The sequence below is a fragment of the Canis aureus genome, chromosome 21, assembly GCF_053574225.1.
Source record: "Canis aureus isolate CA01 chromosome 21, VMU_Caureus_v.1.0, whole genome shotgun sequence".
NCBI classification, from domain to species: domain Eukaryota; kingdom Metazoa; phylum Chordata; class Mammalia; order Carnivora; family Canidae; genus Canis; species Canis aureus.
In genome coordinates, this window is record NC_135631.1 from 16,725,071 (window position 1) to 16,747,930 (window position 22,860).

The 22,860-nt window shown below is 37.7% G+C and overlaps 3 protein-coding genes across 4 annotated transcripts in view; 1 reads left to right on the top strand and 2 right to left on the bottom strand.

Annotated features, from left to right (window-relative positions):
- LOC144293366 (olfactory receptor 5M3) overlaps positions 1–22,860 on the bottom strand; it is a 145,609-nt gene that overhangs the window by 114,546 nt on the left and 8,203 nt on the right. The gene's annotated exons all lie outside the window — the stretch shown is intronic.
- On the bottom strand, positions 1,119–2,072 carry LOC144293363 (olfactory receptor 5AP2). Its single transcript, XM_077864454.1, has one exon. The coding sequence runs from the start codon at positions 2,070–2,072 to the stop codon at positions 1,119–1,121; it is 954 nt and encodes a 317-aa protein (XP_077720580.1).
- On the top strand, positions 13,769–14,704 carry LOC144293364 (olfactory receptor 5AR1). The gene has a single exon (XM_077864455.1). It carries the CDS (start codon positions 13,769–13,771, stop codon positions 14,702–14,704), a length of 936 nt encoding a protein of 311 aa, XP_077720581.1.

The window sequence follows — 22,860 nt, forward strand, 5'->3', positions numbered from 1 at the left end:
TATTTTGATACTTTACTAAGCACTAACCTCCCCTACTATGTTTTTTCATCATGTAAGCCTATGGATAAACATTTAAGACACCAGAATATTTAGAGGGATGCCCCATTTTAACCAATTTGCTTTAATACACACACACACCAAAAGACATGAACAGAAATCTCACAGAGGAAGACATAGACATGGCCAACATGCACATGAGAAAATGCTCTGCATCACTTGCCATCAGGGAAATACAAATCAAAACCACAATGAGATACCACCTCACACCAGTGAGAATGGGGAAAATTAACAAGGCAGGAAACAACAAATGTTGGAGAGGATGTGGAGAAAAGGGAACCCTCATACACTGTTGGTGGGAATGTGAACTGGTGCAGCCACTCTGGAAAACTGTGTGGAGGTTCCTCAAACAGTTAAAAATATACCTGCCCTGTGACCCAGCAATTGCACTGTTGGGGATTTACCCCAAAGATACAAATGCAATAAAATGTCGGGACACCTGCACCCCGATGTTTATAGCAGCAATGGCCACGATAGCCAAACTGTGGAAGGAGCCTCGGTGTCCAACAAAAGATGAATGGATAAAGAAGATGTGGTTTATGTATACAATGGAATATTACTCAGCTATTAGAAATGACAAATACCCACCATTTGCTTCAACGTGGATGGAACTGGAGGGTATTATGCTGAGTGAAGTAAGCCAGTCGGAGAAGGACAAACATATGTTCTCATTCATTTGGGGAATATAAATAATAGTGAAAGGGAATATAAGGGAAGGGGGAAGAAATGTGTGGGAAATATCAGAAAGGGAGACAGAACGTAAAGACTGCTAACTCTGGGAATCGAACTAGGGGTGATAGAAGGGGAAGAGGGCGGGGGGTGGGAGTGAATGGGTGACGGGCACTGGGGGTTATTCTGTATGTTAGTAAATTGAACACCAATAAAAAATAAATTAAAAAATAAAAAAAATTTAAAAAAATAAATAAATAAATAAAAAATAAATAAATAAAAATTAAAAAAAAATACACACACACACACACACAGAACTAAAGCAACCAGACAATAAAATTTATATGAAAACATATTTTCTTCTGCATAACAGGATGATATGTAACATGGTTTTACAGTAGGTGTTTCTGTAAAATCTTCTTTAAGGCCCCTTTCACATCCTTATTTTTCAAACTGTAGATGAGGGGATTTAGCATAGGGATCACTACTGTATAAAAGACAGAGACAATCTTGTCCTGTTCCATTGAATAGCTAGATGTAGGGCGCAAATACATGAAGAGAATTGTCCCAAAGAATATGGTGACAGCCATGAGGTGGGAGGCACAGGTGGAGAAGGCTTTGTGTCTGCTTTCTAAAGAAGGCATTCTCAAGATGGCAATGAGGATACACAGGTAGGAAATGAGAACAATCATAACACAACTGATGACATTAAAGCTGGAGAAAGCCATGATCACAATGCCATTGATGCGAGTGTCAGAGCAAGAGAGTTTGAGCAGGGGTGGGGTGTCACAGTAGAAATGGTTGATCCTATTAGAGCCACAAAAGGACAATCTGAAAGTCATTCCTGTGTGTATGGCTGCATTCCCAAAGCCTGCTAAGAAAGAGGTAGCTATTAGTAAGAAGCAAATTTTCCCAGACATGAGAACTGAGTATCGCAGAGGGTTCCAAATGGCTGCATAGCGGTCATATGCCATCGTGGCCAACAGAAAGCATTCAGTCCCCAAGAAGGAACCAAAGAAGTAGAACTGAGCAGCACATCCATTAAAAGAAATGGCTTTATTCTTGGCCATGAGGTTTACCAGCATCTTAGGAGTGACAGAAGAAGAGTAAGATGCATCAACAAAAGACAGGCTACTGAGAAAGAAGTACATGGGGGTGTGGAGACAGGGGTCAATCTTAATTAACACAATCATCCCCAAATTACCCACCATGGTTGCCATATAAATAAACAGAAACAATCCAAAGAGGACAATTTGTAGATCTGAGTTGTCTGAGAGTCCTAAGAGGATAAATTCAGTCATTTCTGTTTGATTTCTGCCTTGGACTTCTTTCATGTATCTGATCATTTCAGCTGCAATAAGAAAGAGAATGGAACTGACATTTGGTCAGGTGAATACATGAGAGAGCCATAAACATCTTTTCCTGAACATATATACATAAGAATTCTAGATGTGTTTTGGACATGATGTTAAGTCAAAAGACATCAAAAGACTATGCTAAGTTCTAGGTGTACTACTGCCTACTAACTAATGACCTTGAGATGAGTGACTTGATATATCCATTAACTAAGAGTACTTCTAGCTTTAACCATTTATTGGATAATTATAGTAACTTATCTCTCTTCATTATTTATGATAAATTAATTGATATATTAATATATACTGTCTGGCAAACTTCTGAAGAAAGATGGCAAATGAATTCAGGCCACTGCCTATTCTTGAGCAGTATAATGGAATGAGTTAAAAATAGTGAAAGTTAGTAAAAATTAGTCAAAAGTATCAAACAACAAGAAAAGAGTTGTATTTTCTGGAGATGGGGGAACTTTAAAACTCGATATTCCAAGGAAAAAAACAGAGGAACATCACATGCAACTAGAATGGTTGCAAACCTGCTGGAATTTCCCAGTATCAGCATCTACAGGGGGCAGAAATCTGTTAAATATTGAGAACTTTGAATAATTCCCTCCAATATTTAGAGAATTTGATTTCAAGAATGAGGTGAAAGGAACAGAATAAGCCACAGCAGGGAGAACTTCTACCTAACACTCAGATTTACAAGATCACACCAGACCTGAAAACAGCAGCAGCAACATATGGAATATTCCAGTCACAATACTGAATTGGGGGAACAACACATTGCCAGGTCATCTAAATGGAAATAAGATTCATCCCATGTAAAATATAAAAAAGCCAAATACAGGACAAAAGAAAGGAAGGAAGGAAAGAAGGGAAGGGAAGGGAAGGGAAGGGAAGGGAAGGGAAGGGAAGGGAAGGGAAGGGAAGGGAAGGGAAGGGAAAGGGAAAGGGGAAGGAGGAAGGAAGGAGAGGGAGATGGAGCGAGAGAGGAAAGGAAAAATGAAAACCCAGTCTTGAGTTTTCAAGTAAAGTTTAGGTAACAGCTTCAGTGGAATTCTTCCCTACTTGAAATCAAATCCTCTATCCCCTCTATGACCTCGGGCTATTGAACAATAAATAAGACTGACTTGGGCTAGCTGTCCAGTCATAGCTCAAAGTGTTAAATCTTGTATCATTCTCAGCAGGAAGTTATCTTATACTATCTAAAATTAAAATACAGGACCAAAGTGACTTAATATCTGTGCTAACACTGGAGATCATAGATCTCTTGAGCACAGTTGGAGACAGATGTACAGCCCCGGTCCTCTTCCTTGGAATAACCTTGTTATTTGAATTTCAAAGAACAGCATCTCCAGAAGGAAATAAAAAAGAAGGAATGGATTTTTTTCTCTCATCTTCAATCAGAAACTTTCCCTGAGAAGATTATTCTATCAGCAATAGTGAAAAACAAATAAAATGCAGTACACATTGTGTGTGTGTGTGTATGTGCGTACTAGAGATACAAAGAAAGGTAACGATGAATTAAGTACTAAAATATGTTGAGGATCCTCTATGCTCTGCAGGCACCGTGTTAAGTATTTTTCCTGCAATATTTTATTTAAATTTTATGAGATAGGCAGTATTATAATCTTCATTTTGCACATGAGAAATAGGAGGAACAAAAGATCTGTGACTCTTCCAGAGTTATAGAATTAACCTAATGGAATCTAATTTATACCCAGCTAATGCAATACTCATTCTCTTTGCATTTGAGATCATTGAGAATGGACCCCTTGATAACAAATGTGAGCACTAATACACAGAATAATTGATATTGTAATTACCAGGATTTCATCTATATGCTAGAATACATTTAGTTACATTAAAAAAAAATCTATAGATCTCCTGGACAGAAAATATAATTGCAGTTGCTGAAAATTATCTTTCTTAGAATTTCCATTCGATTAATTTGCATTATTAGCAAAATACCATTTGTTTTACATCTGGTGCTATGAATTACATGCTACCATCTCCCCTCTACCCTGGAAAATAGACTCTCACTATAATCCCTTTGCTAAGATTTTGCAGTCATTAGTCCAGAGATTCTTAACAAAGGTTTTCAATTCCTAGGCATTTATGAAAACAATAGCAAGATTTCCTGAGAATTTCTGGCATTTAAATAGGCCTTCAAATCATATTATTTACTGCTGCTTATATTTCTCTTAATGGCTTACAAATCTTATAACAAGAAAAACGGACAATTTAACATACCTTCTTAGTCTCAGTGCTCTTAGAGCTTTGAGTATATAGGTATTTGAAGAAAGGTACAGCGTTGTGGATTTTTCTTCAGGTCATTAAATTACTTGGGCAGAACCCTTTATATATTTTCCTGACCTTTCTTGACTGCTTGACTTCTATTTGGTCCTTTTGCTTGTTTTTGTATAATGCTTAAAATCACCCAAAACAAAACACACATCAAACTTTCTTCTCAGAGAAGGCATTCATCAATTCTCCTAGGTCAAGTAGTAGACATAGTTAGAATGGATTTAAGGCATCACCCATTAGAGATAAGACAACTGAAACCCTTTACACCTTCCCTATCAAAAGAGAGTTACTTTGCATTCTTTCTTACTTTTCCTTGAAAATAAGAATCCTATTTTGTTATATGAAGGTAAAACAGATTTTAAAATATGCAGTATATCACTGCAGTGCAGCTTCTAATGTTTGCAATTAATTCCAATTGTAGAGTCTCTGGATCAGACTGTGGAGTAAGCATTCTGAATTATTTTAAATAGGATATTTTTCTTATTCTTTAGTGTCTGGGGATTGTATCCCTCATGTCATTTCATTTTAATCTACTTGTTTTTCCCCCCAAAGCTAAGGAAATCTCATGTCCTCTTCACATTTCTCTCCTTTGCCCTAGGGACACCTGGGCCCCGTGGAAAATGAATTTCCAGTTCCACATTTCTAGCCCTGGCTAAATATCCCTCTTCTGTCTCCCCCAAATAGCTGGTGCTCTGGTTCCCTTGAGAGCATTGAAATAATCCACAAAATAGCAGGTTGTCTCTATATCCACCTTCTGGAAAGACTTTTTATACATGTAAGAAGCTATGTTACTTGGATCATGGCTAAAGGCTGATAGAAGGAAACACACAGAGGTAGTTATGGAGCAAGAAATCTCAAAGAGCTTCAGAATAAGAAGAAACTCATTTCTAATCTTAGCCTGAGTGTCATTCAAGGAGGTACTAGATGCTGCTCTATATCCCTGCCACCAGGATGGGGACCATCAGAAATTAGGCTACAATGAGATCTCCATGGAGAACTGAGCACTTACACTGGATACTGGAATGTGAAGTTAGTGCCATAAAAGATAACCCACTGACAGGTTGCAATGAGCTTTTCATGAAGAACCATGATAACCCTAAAGCCCAGAAAGAAGGCAACAAGCATTAATGATCAACTGATAGAGACTATACCAACTTGTAAAGATGACCTCCTCTTTAGAGAAGCTTATATATTAATATGAATTGTGACCCAGCTGGTGATCTCCCCAGTCATAATTAGAAGAGAATACGGCTAAACAATAATAACAACTAATATTAACTGAGCATATACCATCTGCTGAGTGTCCTCCTAAATACATGCATTTTTGGATTCCTATTAAGCATCTCTATCACAGATAAGTAAACTAGGGCCTCGAGAAGTTATTTTTCCAAATAGTTAATGCATACCAAAACTGGGACTCAAACACAGTTTTTTCTTGCTCCAGAATGAGCATTGTTGACCATTTTGTGTTACCGCAGCCCAAAAGTAGCAAAGAGTTTGTGAAAAATATCCTTCTGTGTTAAATATAAATAACACATAAACTACAATAATGACTAATGACTTATTTGACATCCCCTGTATAAGACTGATTAATCAGGAGTAATGTTTATGGTATTTGTGATGGCTAATTTTAAATCCCAATTTGACTGAGCTAAGGGATGACCAAATAGCTTATAAAACATTATCTCTGGATGTGTCTGTGAGAGTGTCTAAAGAAGAGATTAGCATGTGAATCAGTAGAGTGAGTAAGGAAGACCTCCCTAACCAGTGTGGGTGGGCATCATCCAATCCAATTCCTTAGGGGCCTGAATTTTTGCTCTCTTTGCTTGAGCTGAGACAGCCATCTTCTCCTGCCTGAAACATCAGTGTTCCTGGATTTCAGGCTTTCAGACTCAGACTAGAACTTTACCCTACTCCACACTGCCACCTCATTTTCAGGCTTTTTGACTGAATGACATCACTGGCTTTCCTGGTTCTTCATCTTGTAGATAGCTGCTCTTGGGACTTCTGAACCTTCATATCCACATGAACCTATTCACCTCTCATCTAGATCTACATATTCATCTCCTATTGGACCTGCTTCTCTGGAGAACCCTGCCTAATACAGACATCTTGGTTGTGTTGGTTGCTAAGAAAAGAGTGCATCAGAAGTATTAGAAGTGGAAAGGTGGAAGAGTTGGATGTCTAACTTAGTAAACTATACCACCCCTTAATTGAGAATTATTATTTAATACCAGAGGCCTAGATTTCAAAAAGGTCTCAATGGAGGTAGTGTTTTTCCTCTGGGGACATTACAAAAATTGATGGTTTTCACAGTGAAGAGGGTACACTATAGAATCTAGTGGGTAAGGGGGCAAGGATGCTAAAAACCCGCAAAGTGCAGTACAATCCTAACAACAAAGCACTCTCCATGTTCCATGATATTCAAGTATATTTCAAGTATAAAATAAAGAATAAATGAATGAATGCTAAAGTATTTTATTGTAAATGATTTTCTTTTCATTTCTTCTCTTTAAATTATGTGTGTAGGTAAATTAAATTATCTCCGAATGTCATTTCAGGAACATAGAGGGAGCAATATAAAATACTTGCTATAAAAATATGTCATTTCAAAAAAAATGTCATTTCGTTTCTGAAAAAATACCTATCCACTGTCCCAGGGGATGGTTACATACCACTCACTAGCCACCAAGAGTTTCATCCAAATAGATTCTACATCAACTGGCAAAGCCAAGAGAAATTCTCTTGTTAAGCTTTGGAGGCTCATTTCATTTTAACTAAAGATTTATTTGGACAGCATAAGATGCTGCCACATTCTGACACACCGTACATAAAAATATTACTTCTACTAGTACTACTACTACTATACTATCAATTTTAAAAATAGAAAATTTAGTAAATTAGTAAAATGTAAAATCAATCTGATAACCTCATATAAACAAACAAATCTCCAATTAGAAAATTTATATGGAAGAGAAGATCCCCACTTTTGATTGCCAAACATAAAAGCTTTATGTATAAACCAAGTAAGAAATGTTCAAAACTTCGGTGAAGAAAGGGAGTAACAGAAAGATACAGAATAGACTTGAACAGGTATGAAGACATATACACTATCTGATAGCAAGACTTGATGGCATAAACGTGGCAATTCTTCCTAAGTTAACTTATAAATTTAATGTACTCCCAATAATAATATCCTCAGATTTGTTTCCCAAATAAGTAGAGCTTATCATTGAAAACTGTATTATTGATGGATAAATTGTATAGAATGGTGAAGGAACAAGGGAATAGAATAGAAAAATACAAAAATAGACAATATAAAACAAAATGAACGTTCAATTCAAAACAGTGGGGAAAGGATAATTTTTTTGAATAAATGTTGAGACAAATGGATATCCCCAAGGTTATTTATTGCTGCATTTTTTTCTTCTAATAGTAAAAGATCAGAATCAATTCAAATGTCTATCAATAGGGTACTTGATAGGCAGAGGCACCTCCACACAATGGATTATTATGCAGTTGGAGAAAAGTTTGACTTGACGATAAATATTATAAATAAGTGAGTATGTCAATATTATTAAGAATTAACTATTCACCATAAAATAAGATTTAAGAATACAGATTTTTTTAAAAAGTTAGGGGGATCCCTGGTTGGCTCAGCGGTGTAGCGCATGCCTTTGGCCCAGGGAGCAATCCCCGAGTCTCAGGATCGAGTCCCATGTCGGGCTCCCAGCACGGAGCCTGCTTCTCCCTCTGCCTGTGTCTCTGCCTCTCTCTCCTCTCTTTGTGACTATCATGAATAAATAAATAAAATCTTTAAAAAAATAAATTTAATTTAAAAAATAAAAAAAAAGTTAGATATAAATAAATAAATAAGTCCACTACCTGCTGCCTACAAGAGCTCACTTCAGGTTTAATGGCTAAAAAGTGAATGAATGGGCTGAAAGGTGAAAGAATGGGAAAAGATATTACAAAAGCATTTTTTTAATTAGCTTTTTTGGTGTTATTTTTGCATCTCTTCTTTTAGGATGAAAATTTGTCTCAAGTCAAATAGCATTCCCAAATTAAACAGCTTTTTAAAAAATACCATGCAGGTAGTGAGAATCTTACAACTCCTCATTTCCCTTTTTCTTCATGCGATGGGAAGCTAAAACAATTCATACGTCATCTCTCATATGCATCTCATGTACTTGTATGCAACCCTTATGCCAGACTCTCTCAGATTCAAGTCTGGTTTGAAGATGGCTAATCCATATAATATGGAAGGTATCACCCTCTGTGAAAGGACTTTCAGGCATCAACAAACAGATCTTTCTACATTACCATCAAAATCACACCCAGCAGGGAGCTTTTAGGGGCTGGAAAAACAGTGCATGTGGCTTTTCTTGACTCAATCACCACCACTCCCTGGAGTGGCAGAAAAGAATTCCTTTGTGTTTCCCTCTTTTATCATTAAGGTTCAAGGAGGAGAGAGTGAAATTCCTTAGGGGTGACAGTTCCTCAGCTCTTCCAGTCTCCCATGAGTGCAGATATCACTTCATCTCTTTTCCTCTGAGGATAACCTGTGACTCTGAAACTTGATAAAACTTCCTGCACACAGGAGCAAAGGTGGGTGATCAAGGAGCTCAGGCACAGCTACCTGAGTGAGTCACCATCTTCGGATTCTCCTCAGAATGTTTGTTCATTATAACTCATCAAGCGAAGAGGAGATAATCAACCTCTCACCAACAGGTAGAAAACAAGTCCGGGCAAAGGTCAGCCTTGGGACAGACAGAGAGAGATGATCCATTAAGAGTAGAATATGATCCTGCTCCCTGCTCCTTTGAGCATGGCTTTGCTTGGCTTCAGGTCCATGCCATTTTCAAATTTCAAAAGAAGACATGGACTATGGATTTGGCTTTTACACACCTCATGATTAGTACGAACTCAGAATATGTCAGAATTGGAAAGTTACGTTGAGTTTGAACTCTTCACCTTATTCATTTCACAGATAAAGAAGCTGCATCTAATGCAGCAATTCATCAAGCTCAAACAACTACTTAGTGGCAAAAACAGGACAATAACCAGGATTCCAGATTTTACTCCAGAATTCTTTTCAAATAAACATGCAAAAATAGCTGATGCATAGAAATCTAGACTACATTTGGTCTGTATTTGCTTCCATAAGACAATACTTTTGCTGGTCTTTTTAAATAAACATGCAAAAGTAGCTGATGCATGGAAATCTAAAATACATTTGGTCTATATTTGCTTCCATAAGACAATACTTTGGCTGGTCTTTTTAATATTAGGGTTTATTAACTATGGAATATACTTACTTATTCATTACACTATCATTTCTTCAAGAGTCAGATCGGTTGAAGTTTAGTTACATGAGACTAAAAATCTATATATAAAGGTTTTCTTTTATCTTTTGAATTAATAGCCTCATCTCTACTCAATTTATCATTTAATAGAAGTACTGTGGAATTAAAATCACATCTTCACTAAAAATTAAAGCAGTCCATGATAGATCACATGTATGGATTAAGCATTGGAACTTTTTTTCTGGGAGTCGTAAGCACACAATCATCTACTGAATTAAATCTTACACAATTACACTTGCACTGGCACAATTGCCAAATGCATTAAGCACTTAGCACATGACAGTCACTGAATTTAGCACCAGATGATAGATGATAGATAGAATATACATCATAGTCTATTATTAAGATAGAGATTTATTTGCAGAGATTTATTAAGATAGACATTAATCTCATCCATAAGTGAAAAGCTGAGACTCTAAAAAAAAAAGTAGTATGCTAGGGATCCCTGGGTGGCGCAGCGGTTTGGCTTCTGCCTTTGGCCCAGGGCGTGATCCTGGAGACCCAGGATCGAATCCCACATCGGGCTCCCAGTGCATGGAGCCTGCTTCTCCCTCTGCCTGTGTCTCTGCGCCTCTCTCTCTCTCTGTGACTATCATAAATAAATTAAAAAAAAAATTAAAAAAAAAAAAAGGTAGTATGCTAGAAATCAAAAGTAGTAGGTGGAAAAGCCTGGATTTGTCTGTCCACTATAAGCAAGAATGAGCAGGGTGCTTTATAATTGGTAAAACCCCTTCTCACACACTTCCTCTTTTAACTGGAATTTTGAATCTATAAGGGAGGAAAGAATGATTTTCTGATCCCATTTTCTAGTTGACTGAAGTGAATTGGTCAGCACATGCCCAACTGCAGGTCAGCCCTGAGCCCTGTGCTGTGTTCCGAGCAGGTGTCTCTCACTCCTGAAACTACTGCAGCCTGGCATCACCCTGCACTTGCAAGTGGATGTTTGGGTCTGTCTCCTACTCTACAAAATTGAGGTAAGACGAAATGAATCCTCCCAGTTGCAATGATAGAAATATTTTTCCTTTTGCTAAAGTCAAAGAACAAGCTAAGTGAGAGGACTGAGATAGACCTCTCATATTCTTTTTGTGATGGTTTATTTTCCTATTTTTATGTGAAGTAGTGAGAGAAAAAATTGAACACAGTGCTATATATGAAATCGGTAGTCCCAGATTCAAGTGCTAGTTCTGCACCCAACACACTGTGTGACTTTACAGGTCCCCTCAGCCTGGTTTTATTTCCTCATTAATATAACCTGTGAAGTGATATATGCATCCACGTAGAGTGACCATGAGAGGAACCAAAGTAGGGACAAGTACTTTGTTGTTGCTGTTTTTTAACAGCTTTATTAAGCTATAGCTGACATACAATAAATCAAATATATTTAAAGTAAAAAAAAAAAAAAAATATATATATATATATATATATATATATATATATATATATATCCATGGAACTATCATCACAATCAATGTAGGCAATGAATCTGTCACCTCAAAAACTTTCCTCATGCCCCTTGGTAATCCTTCCCTCCTATACCTCCCCACACACACCTCCACCCAGGCAATCATTGATTGATTGTCACTATGGATTAGCTTGCAGTTTCTAGATTTTTAGAAATGGAATCACATAAGGTATACTCTTTTATCTACATGTTTCTCATGTAGATAAGAAACATGGTTATTCTCATGTTTTCTCTCAACCTGGTTATTTTGTGATTCATCCATCATGTTGCCTGGATCAATAGTTTCTTTCTTTTCATTGTTGAGTAGTCATCTATTTTATGCACATACTAATATTTGTTTACCTTATTACTTATGGATGGGCTTTCGGGTTGTTCCCAGGTTCAGTCTTTTGGGGGAAGAATGACTGGATCATACAATAGATATGTGTATGTTTAATTTTGTACCTGCCATGATATTTTCCAAAGTACTTGGACTGTTTTACATTCCTAGCAGCAGTCCACTGATGAAATGTCCACTTCCTCCACTTCCTTGTCAACAATTAATATGGTTCATCTTTTTAAATTTTAATCATTCCAATAGATGTGTAGTAATATCCTATTGTGGCTTTAATTTGTGTATCCCTAATACAAATGATTTGAGCATTTTCATGCATTTAGTTGCCATCCATCTATCTTCTTTGGTGAAGAAGGGGCACTTCTTTGGTGAAGTGCCCCTTCAAGTCTGGCCCATTCCTTCTGGGTTACTTGTTTTCTCATTAATGAATTTTTAAAGTTCTTTCATATTATAGTTACAAATTCTTTATGAGAAATATGTTTTTCAAACAATTTCTCCAAGATTTATCTTTTCATTCTGTTTCCTAATTTACTGAATGTATGAAATGATGCACACATTCACAACCTATTAAGAATGAGTCAAAAAGTATTTTATAAACTATACACTCTCAGACAAATACATGGTACTGATTATTCATTATTATTAAACCCCTCATTGATGCAGTTGATTATATTTTTTGCAGAAACTGAAAGACGAAGGCACTATTTTCAACCACCCCAGGATTTAAGATAGCCTGTTATGAATGTCCACATCCCCACGAAAGAGACATTATACTACTCTGCTTTCTTGTCTTTCTTAAGCAGTAAATCAGTTAGAGGAGATACAGTCTGACTTCTCCCTCAAATTTAATAGAGAAAGCTACCTCTTTCTAAATTACTGCATGTTTTAGCTTGTTTGATGTGGTGTGGTGTGGCTTTGCCCACTTCCTTGCTACAGCTCTTCAGTGGAGTGGATATGCATCCAATCACAAAGAAAAAAGCTAATAATGCATGCTGCTGTCTGACCACAGAGTTGGATAATGCTTTCTCTATTCCTCCTGAGTGAAGGATCCTGAATCTTAACTCTAACTGAGCTACACAACAACCTGTTGGCTAAGCAAAAGAATTGTCCAAAGACAGCTGTGTTTTCATCCCGATTATGCCTCATGCCAAATCCTGAGTACTTCTAAATATTAGGGAAGCCAAAGGACTAATTCTGGGTCCATGCATGTCAAGCAAGGCAGGAAAAAGAAAATTCAAGTGCAAAAATAAAGAGATTTAACCTTCATTAAATCACATATACACAGAAGACAATAAAGTGAAATGAACCCTAGAGTCAGAAAGACCCAGCTCCACTGCTTGCTGGCTACTGACTTTATTGAAATTATTTAATATCTAGCCTTATTCTTTTCAAGTATAAAATAGAGATAACAGTGGTACTTATTTCACAAACTATTGTGAGGATGCAATTATGTAATATGTAGAAGCAAGTTCTGGCATATGATTAATAGTATCTCCTGGCTTTTTTTTTAAGATTTATTTATTTATTCAGAGAGAGACAGAGAGGCAGAGACACAGGCAGAGGGAGAAGCAGGCTCCATGCAGGAAGCCCAACGTGGGACTGGATCCCGGGTCTCCAGGATCACACCCTGGGCTGCAGGAGGCGCTAAACCGCTGAGCCACCAGGGCTGCCCTATCTCCTGGCTTTTTAAAAATTATTATTACTCACTGCCTTTTCTAATATTGCTCACCTTCTGCTCCAGATATTTTGCTTTCTGTGTGTGAGTGTGTGTGTGTGTGTGTGTGTGTGTGTGTGTGTTATGGGTAATAATTTGAGATCCCTGGGTTTTTCAGTTTTCTTTTTGTGCCTACCTACAAAGAAAGTTAGTGCTTATTCATTATCTGTGTCCATATTTGCTTTGTTTTAGACAGAAGGAAGGGATGCTCAAAACTGTCCTTCATTAATAATTAATAGGGCAGATAATGGCACAGATCATGTCAAACATTTGGTAGCATGTGATAAATTACCTCAGAGCACCAAGGTCTATGGAGGAGCAGAATTTGCCATCCCCAAGATGCTAACATCTTCTATTTTGACTGGGCACCTGGAGAAGACATGCACCCATCACTTCTATTAAAGTCATTTGAGTTACCCTATGGGTCATAGAATCTGATTTCTGGGAAGATTTTTAAAACTCACTTCAAACAATAAACCAAATCCAGGCACACATAAAGTTAAAAAGATGGATAAAGAAAACCACTCAGTGGTGACGGAGTTTATCTTTATGGGCATCACTCAGGACCGTCAGCTGCAGATCATCTTCTTTGTGATTTTCCTCCTGGTCTACCTGGTCAATGTAGTGGGGAACATTGGTATGATCATCTTGATCATAGCAGATACTCAGCTTCACACACCCATGTACTTTTTCCTCTGCAACCTCTCTTTTGTTGACCTGGGCTACTCCTCAGCCATTGCCCCCAGGATGCTGGCTGACTTCTTAACAGAGCGCAAAGTCATCTCCTTCTCTAGCTGTGCCACCCAGTTTGCGTTCTTTGTAGGTTTTGTAGATGCTGAGTGCTATGTCCTGGCCGCCATGGCCTATGACCGTTTCGTGGCCATCTGCCGACCCCTCCACTATGGCACTCTCATGTCCAAGCGAGTCTGCTTGGCCCTCATGCTGGGCTCTTACCTGGCCGGCCTGGTGAGTTTAGTGGCCCATACTTCCCTCACCTTCAGTTTGAGCTACTGTGGTTCCAATATTATCAACCACTTCTTCTGTGAAATCCCACCACTCTTAGCCCTCTCTTGTTCAGATACCTACATCAGTGAGATCTTGCTGTTTAGCCTGTGTGGCTTCATTGAATTCAGCACCATTCTTATCATCTTCATCTCCTATGCTTTCATACTCATCGCAATCATCAGAATGCGCTCAGCAGAAGGCCGCCTTAAGGCTTTCTCCACCTGTGGGTCTCACCTCACTGGCGTCACCCTTTTTTATGGCACAGTCATGTTTATGTACCTGAGGCCAACATCCAGCTACTCCCTGGACCAAGACAAGTGGGCCTCTGTGTTCTACACTATTATCATCCCCATGCTGAATCCCTTGATCTACAGTTTACGGAACAAGGATGTGAAAGCTGCTTTCAAAAAACTAATTGGAAAAAAACCTCAAGAATAACAAAATATGAAGATTTCTTATCACTACAGGTAATTGATAGAGATATAAGGGTGGTGGTAGGAGATAGGAAATGCTACTTTCCTAATAAACGCTACTGAAGCTACTATCTACTTGTATCAATCTTTAATTCTGTAGGGTTTTCTATAACCCTTAATACTCTGAAATGAAGGAAATATAAATTACTATTTTTGAAAGGCATGCTGAGCAAGATGCATCTGTTTTTTTACTTGACTTTGGCTCACTCATTGCTTAGAAATGGAGACACAACTTGAATAGGGGACTATTTATTTAATAGTCAATTACTCTAAAGCATATTTTTTCAGGGTTATGAGGAATTAACAGATCCAAACATTGAAAATTTCTCTACATTAAAAACAATTCAGAGAAAATGTAGTTAAATATGTGGGGAATGGAACTGGTATGAGAGATGGCTTAACTCAGCCTAGGAGCTACCCATTCATATACTCAGCAAAAACTTTTAAGTGCCAGATATATGCCAGGTTCTGGAGGATACAAACATAAGAAGTGCATTTGCCAATGAGGAGTTTATTTTGCTTCCAGTTACTGTATTATCTCTCTGATACTATTACCATCAATAACTAAATAATGGGCTATGAAAACCCCAAGAATAAGAGCTGCAGACTTAGGTTCTGCTGCTAACTGGGTATGTGAGTTTTGACAAGCCCCTTCTCTTTGGTGTCCTCAGTTTTCCCTTCAGTCTAGTGGTTGGTTTCACCTGGATCTCTTGGGTCTCCTCTGCCTAATATTTACATATTGTTAACTTCACATATTGACATCATTTTAGCTTTCAGGGAAGCCCAGGGACTCTGGGATCCTAAGAGACATATAATTTCTGAAGCTAATTTTAGCAAGATTGTAATGTCTACAGGATTAGTGTCCTACTCCCATCCCAAATCCCCTATGTCTTCTCTCTCTCTCTTCTGATATAAGTTTAGTTTAGCCCTAGCCTTATCCTAGGGTGCTGGGAATCTTCATGATTTCCACCATCCATCATCACTGGGCCCTTATCCAAGAATAGTTTCATTAACCCTGAGGTATCAATGACTGACAATAGAAGAGACCTAACTCCTCTCTGCACATCTCAAAGCTACAAATCTTGAATCAAAAAACAAGTGCATCAGGTATCAACAACAAGTAAAGGGGGCAGCCTGAGATCAGAGGATAGCTAAGTTTTTCTCAGATATGCTAAAATTCTATCACACCATCAGTTTCTAACACTTCCAAACAATAATGTTCCTATCTCCCACAGCCACCCCAAGGGCAATATAATTATCCTAAAGCATGTAGTATCCCCATTGATCATGAAAAGCACCAGAGTTTTAGGGATAAAAGACCTAGGATTTACTAGGCTTTTTAATGGGTATCATTGTACATGAATTAAAATTAACCTGATGCAAATATACACAGCCATATCATGAACTTCTGAAAACATATTTCCGATGTCACATTATGAAGAAAGTACAGCAACTATGGACAGGTATAGAACTGGCAGTCCAAAACATTATATGTTCTCATTCATTTGGGGAATATAAATAATAGTGAAAGGGAAAATAAGGGAAGGGAGAAGAAATGGGTGGGAAATATCAGAAAGGGAGACAGAACGTAAAGACTGCTAACTCTGGGAAACGAACTAGGGGTGGTAGAAGGGGAGGAGGGCGGGGGGTGGGAGTGAATGGGTGACGGGCACTGGGTGTTATTCTGTATGTTAGTAAATTGAACACCAATAAAAAAAAAAAAAAAAAAAAAAAGAACTGGCAGTCCAGAAAGAGTCCAGAGATTTAGCCTTCAGTTTCTTTTTTAAAATAATCTAATGTGAAAATCCACATGATGTGTGAAAAATAATAGATATTTTCTATCTCATTAACTACAAACCAAGTATACATTATAATTAAAAGACTAGTTGCCGGGATCCCTGGGTGGCGCAGCGGTTTGGCGCCTGCCTTTGGCCCAGGGCGCGATCCTGGAGACCCGGGATCGAATCCCACATCGGGCTCCCGGTGCATGGAGCCTGCTTCTCCCTCTGCCTATGTCTCTGCCTCTCTCTCTCTCTCTCTCTGTGACTATCATAAATAAATAAAAATTAAAAAAAAAAAAAAAAAAGACTAGTTGCCTTAGAATCAGGAAGAACTTTGAGTCCCATTTCTGCATTTCTACTCAGTGATGTCCCTGCTGGAGGATTTTTTTTTTTTAATTTGTTGTATTCAGTCAAAGTTAATGATAGAATCAAAAAGTGATCCAAGAGCTATGCTTTCTACTCTAATGGCAAATATTCAAAGAATCCCTCATGTAAATTCTATTATTTTCTTGCTCTGACTAATGGCAAGTTACCTAATCTCTATCAGACTGTTTCTTCATCTATTAAATGAGAATAATAATGCTTACCTTCTAGCATTTTTCAAAGGATATGCTGTAATCTCTGTAAAGAATCCATCACATAAAAGATAATTAATAAACTTTAGTTGCTTCTATTTTTCCTTCATATATATCTTAGATATCTATAATTCTGCTATTGATGTGATGCAGTATAATGAGGAAACTGTTTTTTTCTCATGTAATTGATAGTGAAAGTACACATATCAATCTATAATAGTGAGAGGAAAATGGATAGAAGTTGGGTCAACTTAGTGTTCATCCTACTCCCAGCAATAATCATGTCAGATAAATACCCTCGGGTCTCTGCAGCTCAATCTCTTCATCAATAAAGTGAGAATGAGTATTTACACCTTCTCAATTCTATTAGTTTGCTCAAATAAGTAATAAATAAATAAATGCCTTATGTTTGGAAAGGCCTGAATTATCTTCCATACATTAACTACTTTGCCCAGTGATAAAACCATAGCAAAGGTAAATATATCAATCATGTTCTCTAGAATAGACTATAAAAGTCACATGAGTAGGTATTTTCTCTAACCAACAAAGACTTGGCACTCATTCTACTGGGAACTTTGAAAAGCAAAGATTGATGTAAAAGTGATTAAGAGGGGAGATGTCAGAGTGAGATAAAGCTGAGATTAAATTCTTCTGCTGCTGCTTTCAAGCGATGTGACTTCAGTTGAGATTTTTTTTTTAAACAATCTGTGCTTAACACCTGGTGGACAATATGTAAATTACATATATATCCTGGCTTCATGGAATTGGCATACATAAAGAAATAAAATAAATGCAAATGTCTTGTGCTACAGGAGGAAAACTACCAAGAGAAGTGCAGACAATATGCTATAGGGATTCACACTTGAAAAACAACATTTCTTCCTGGGAGATTAAGGAATTTTCATGGAGAAGGGAGCATGTGAGTTATTTTGGGAAGCAGGGCCCAGAAATTAAAGAGAGAAGCAAATGAAGTGGGGAATGGCAGAAGAAGAAAAAAAAAAAAAAACATCGTAAAGAAAGGCAAAGAGCTTGGAAACCAGGGGACATTTCCACAGGTTATTTTGCCTGGGTGTCTGTTAGGATTGGTGGTAAAGCTGAAATGTAGGTCAAGACTGCACACTAATTTAGGAAATGGCAATTTATTGCTTGGAGAGTAGGAAGCTTGTCATTTGTGATTCAAGAGAAGGTTCTTCTTTGTTCCTTGACATTCTGTCCCTTATCCATCAGCAGACCAACCTTTGGGGAAGCCAGTATAACAACATGGCCTTTATATTGGTAAATTCAAGTTGATTCTGGCAACTTCAGAAAGGTTTGGTGACATAAGATGGCATGTTCTTCTTAATGGAGCTTGGATGAAACTCATAGTTGGTTTTATAGCTGGTCTTCTCCCAGGGGAGGAATCCAAGCTGAAGTCTCTGCCTTCAATCTCTGCCTTAGAGAGAACACCTGGATCACAAGGATCTGAGATTTCTCATCTGCCCCATAATTATCCTTCTCCCTTAACTCAGGAGTTATGACATGACCAAAGTCCTTTGCTTAGCATTCCAGGCCCTCCCCCTTAAACCACCTCTTTGATATTCCTTCCTGCTATCTTTGAGCAACAGATTCTCCAGCAAAACCATTTCTTTAATGGTCCTCCAATTTTTCTACCTATGTATCCTTCTAAATCCCCTCCCCTCTCTCCTCTGTGCTTCCTTAATAGTCCCAGCTGCATATCTCAGGACATCCAAATTCTTCTCTTCCTTCAAGGACCAGCTCAAACATTACTCCTTGAAATGCCCTGTATCTGAGCTATTAGACTGGGAAAAAAAAAAATACCACTCTTCTGAACAGCAGCCTTTAATTTATAATTTCCTTATGGATGTGTGTGTAGATATTATAGTTATGCACATGCATGTGCAAATGTGTCTAAGGCAGACACTATAAAAGATGTACCTGAATTGCCCCATACCAATAATGAGGTTAGGATGGACACTGAAGGAACAGCATGCTTATGAAAAGAAAGGTGTGAACTGGAGGGTATTATGCTGAGTGAAATAAGTCAATCAGAGAAGGACAATCATCATATGGTTTCACTCATACATGGAATAAAAGAAATAGTGAAAGGGATTATAAGAGAAAGGAGGGGAACTAAATGGGAAAAATTAGAGACGGAGACAAACCATGAGAGACTCTTAACTTGTAAACAAAGGGTTGTGGAAGGGAGGTGGGTGGTGGGGATGGGGTGACTGGGTGATGGGCACTGAAGAGGGCATTTGATGAAATTAGCACTGGTGTTATAATATATGTTGGCAAATTGAATTTAAATGTAAAAAATATTTTTTAAAAGGCATGAAATGAACCATTTGTTGGCTAGACTGCTTCTAACAGCTATATGCACTGTGAAAACGTGCAGCCACATGAGGGCTCTGGAAGCAGCTGTACTGGGATCTGTGTGTTTAACTCTGTTTGACTGAGTGTTAATGAGAAGAATAGGTTGCTGGAGTAAGGGTCCATGATAAAATCAACACTGTGAATGGCATCCACACATGACATCTGAAGATCTACATTTTCGGCTTCATCTTAACCATCTCCTTCCACATCCCACCTCCCAGAAGAAGTTCAAATCACATTGAACTCAAGGATATTGTGAAATCTCTCCCTTTGTATACTTTTGCTAATGACAGTCCTATGCCTCAAAAGCCACTAATCCACCTAGAAAACACTGTTTTATGTCTCAAATCAATCATCACTTCTGTAAATTATTCCTGGACTCACCCCTTCTAATCTGCAAAATGGCACCACTAATACCTACTCACGAAGTTGCAATGAGAACGAAAGATAGTCTAAATGTGGCCAGTTGTCCCTCCTGTGAAAGGCAGTTTTGTTTTTTCCTATTATCTTGAAGTAGGTATCAGTACTGCTACTTCTCACTCTTAAAAATGTCCTAGTTTAGGGGATCCCTGGGTGGCTCAGTGGTTTGGCGCCTGCCTTTGGCCCGGGGCACGATCCTGGAGTCTGGGAATCGAGTCCTGCGGCGAGCTCCCTGCATGGAGCCTGCTTCTCCCTCTGCCTGTGTTTCTGCCTCTCTCTCTGTCTCTCTCTCTCTCTCTCTGTCTATCGTGAATAAACAAATAAGTCTTTTTTAAAAAACGTCCTAGTTTAGATATTGAAATATAAGAAAAACCTAAGTAGTTTATTTAAGCACTTTGGGGTTTAATAAATGGTGGCTTTCCTCTGTGCTAGGTACATACTCCTTTAATATAAAAGCTTACTTGATAGACTGTGAAACATTAAGGTAGTCTCATTTTTTTGTCCTTAAGTCCTGGTATATCATAAGTGAGTAACAAATGCTCATTGAACAAATGAATGATCATGCCTTCCTGGACTAGAGAACTACCAGAACCTGGTCCCAACTCTGGGCCTCAGGTAACCTGCCAAAGATACACATAAGATCTTGAAATTCATAGGACAAAATTATTGGCCCTATATCTTAAGATGATGAAGCCAGAGTTACGAAAGTTTAAATGGTATGCGAATGTGCTCTTGGCTTATAATTAGTAGAGCTGGGATTGAAACAAATAAAAATATTTGTTAAAATAAAATAAAAATATTTTAATTTTTTTAAGATCTTATTTATTCATAAGAGACACAGAGAGAGAGAGAGAGAGAGGCAGAGACACAGGCAGAGGGAGAAGCAGGCTGCATGCAGGGAGCCCTACATGGGACTCCATCCTGGGTCTCCAGGGTCACGCCCTGGGCCTAAGGCAGGCGCTAAACCGCTGAGCCACCCAGGGATCCCCGAAACAAAATTTTTAAATTTTTAACCTGGTGTTCCATAAAATAGGAAAGTGTGCAGCCTTAAAGAAAATGACAGGCATAATCAGAACTGGGGAACCCAAATAAAGGTCTGGTTTGCAGCTATATTAAGTTTTATGATTTGATTAAATTGATTATTAGGGATTTAGACAGGATTGTAGTGTGAAGCATCTGTTGAAAGGTTAACATTTGGGCAGCCCCGGTGGCTCAGCAGTTTAGCGCCGCCTTCAGCCTGGGGTGTGATCCTGGAAACCTGGGATCGAGTCCCACGTCGGGCTCCCTGCATGAAGCCTGCTTCTCCCTCTGCCTGTGTCTCTGCCTCTCTCTCTCTCTCTGTGTCTCTCATGAAATAATAGATAAATAAAATCTGAAAGAAAAAGAAGGAAGAAAGAAAGAAGAAAGAAGAAAGAAAGAAAGAAAGAAAGAAAGAAAGAAAGAAGAAAGAAAAAGAAAGAAAGCTTCACATTTGCCTATGACCACAGTGAGCTGAATCTTTGCAAAATCACATGGACTGGATGAGTCACTATAACCTGAAGAAGCAAGGGAAAGAGGCAAGATAGGAGATAATATCAAAGAAATAAGTGACTTTCAGATCATGCTGAAAGAATAGTATCGAGGAAGAATGATCAGTTTCACCATGACTTTCTTCCCATTCAGTATTTTACAATCCTCATACTTCTTGACTGGAATTAATGTTTTTCATTTCGAGGGGAAAGATAACTCATTGAGAAAGCTGGTAACATGATCTATGACAAGAGTGTGCATTATATTCTGTATACCTAAAGTGACATTAAAACCTTTCAACATCGCATTATTCTTAAAGTAAATCAATCAAATCCAAAAAGTGAAACAATAAAAACATTTCAGAAGAAATTCTGACAGATTTATGATATATAAATTCAATAATAAACTTATAATAAGTCTATTCCAGAGAGGACAGAAGTAGCCAAGATGTAGATAGAGACATGATTTATTGATACTTAAAGATGATCTAATCCAACAACAATCTCATTTTGTAAATGAAAAAAGTGAGGTTTACAGAAATGGAATGATTTCTGCATATTAATATAGCTAAATTAAAACCTGAAATTATAACTTTATTATCCTCATTCCAAATATAGTCTCTTATGCTACACAATAATACTGATTAATCAAGCACTGAGAGAATGTAGCTCATAGCAAAAGTTCATTTTCTAATATTTTGTTTACTCTAGGCTTTAGTTTTATTTCAATATGAACAAAGTACTAGTTAGTACATTTCCTAGATATGCTGTTATCTCGTTACTGTGATCCTAAAAAAAATGTAGGAAGGAAATAATTCAGTAAGACATTTGATGTTGTGAAGGACCAATAATTGCTGAGTTCACATTATTTGTGTTAATCTTAAAATTGTTATTTGTTCTAGCGATGATCGTAACATATAGTACATAGAATTATCAGTTAAAAGTCTTTAAGTGTTACATTTTCCTTTTCTGTCAAAAGAAGCAAGCCTAGAAAAAGAATAAAGCTTGCATGAAAAGGTCTAGTTGGATGGGAAACAAACTGAGGGTTACTGGGGTGGGGGAGAAGAAAGACAGGGTAACTGGGTGATAGGCGTTAAGGAGGGCATGTGATATGATGAGCAGTGGGTGTTATATGCAACTGATGAATCACTGAACTCTACCTCTGAAACTAGTAATACAGTATAGTTATAGAATTTAATTTAAATAAACTTATTTTTAAGTTCTAGCTGGGTGCTAAGATAGGGTATTGCGTTATTATTCTTCATTCACACAACTCCAAGTTACTGATGAAAACAAACTAGTCATAATGAATTGATTAGGTCAAGTAATTGGTCTAAATAAATATTTTTAGAAAAAACACAGAAAAATGTTCACTTTCATTTGTTTACATGTTCTGGCTATGTGTCTTCCCTGTAAGAATGGTTTTGCAATTTTTTCTGCATTTTTAACTAGTTCACTCATTTA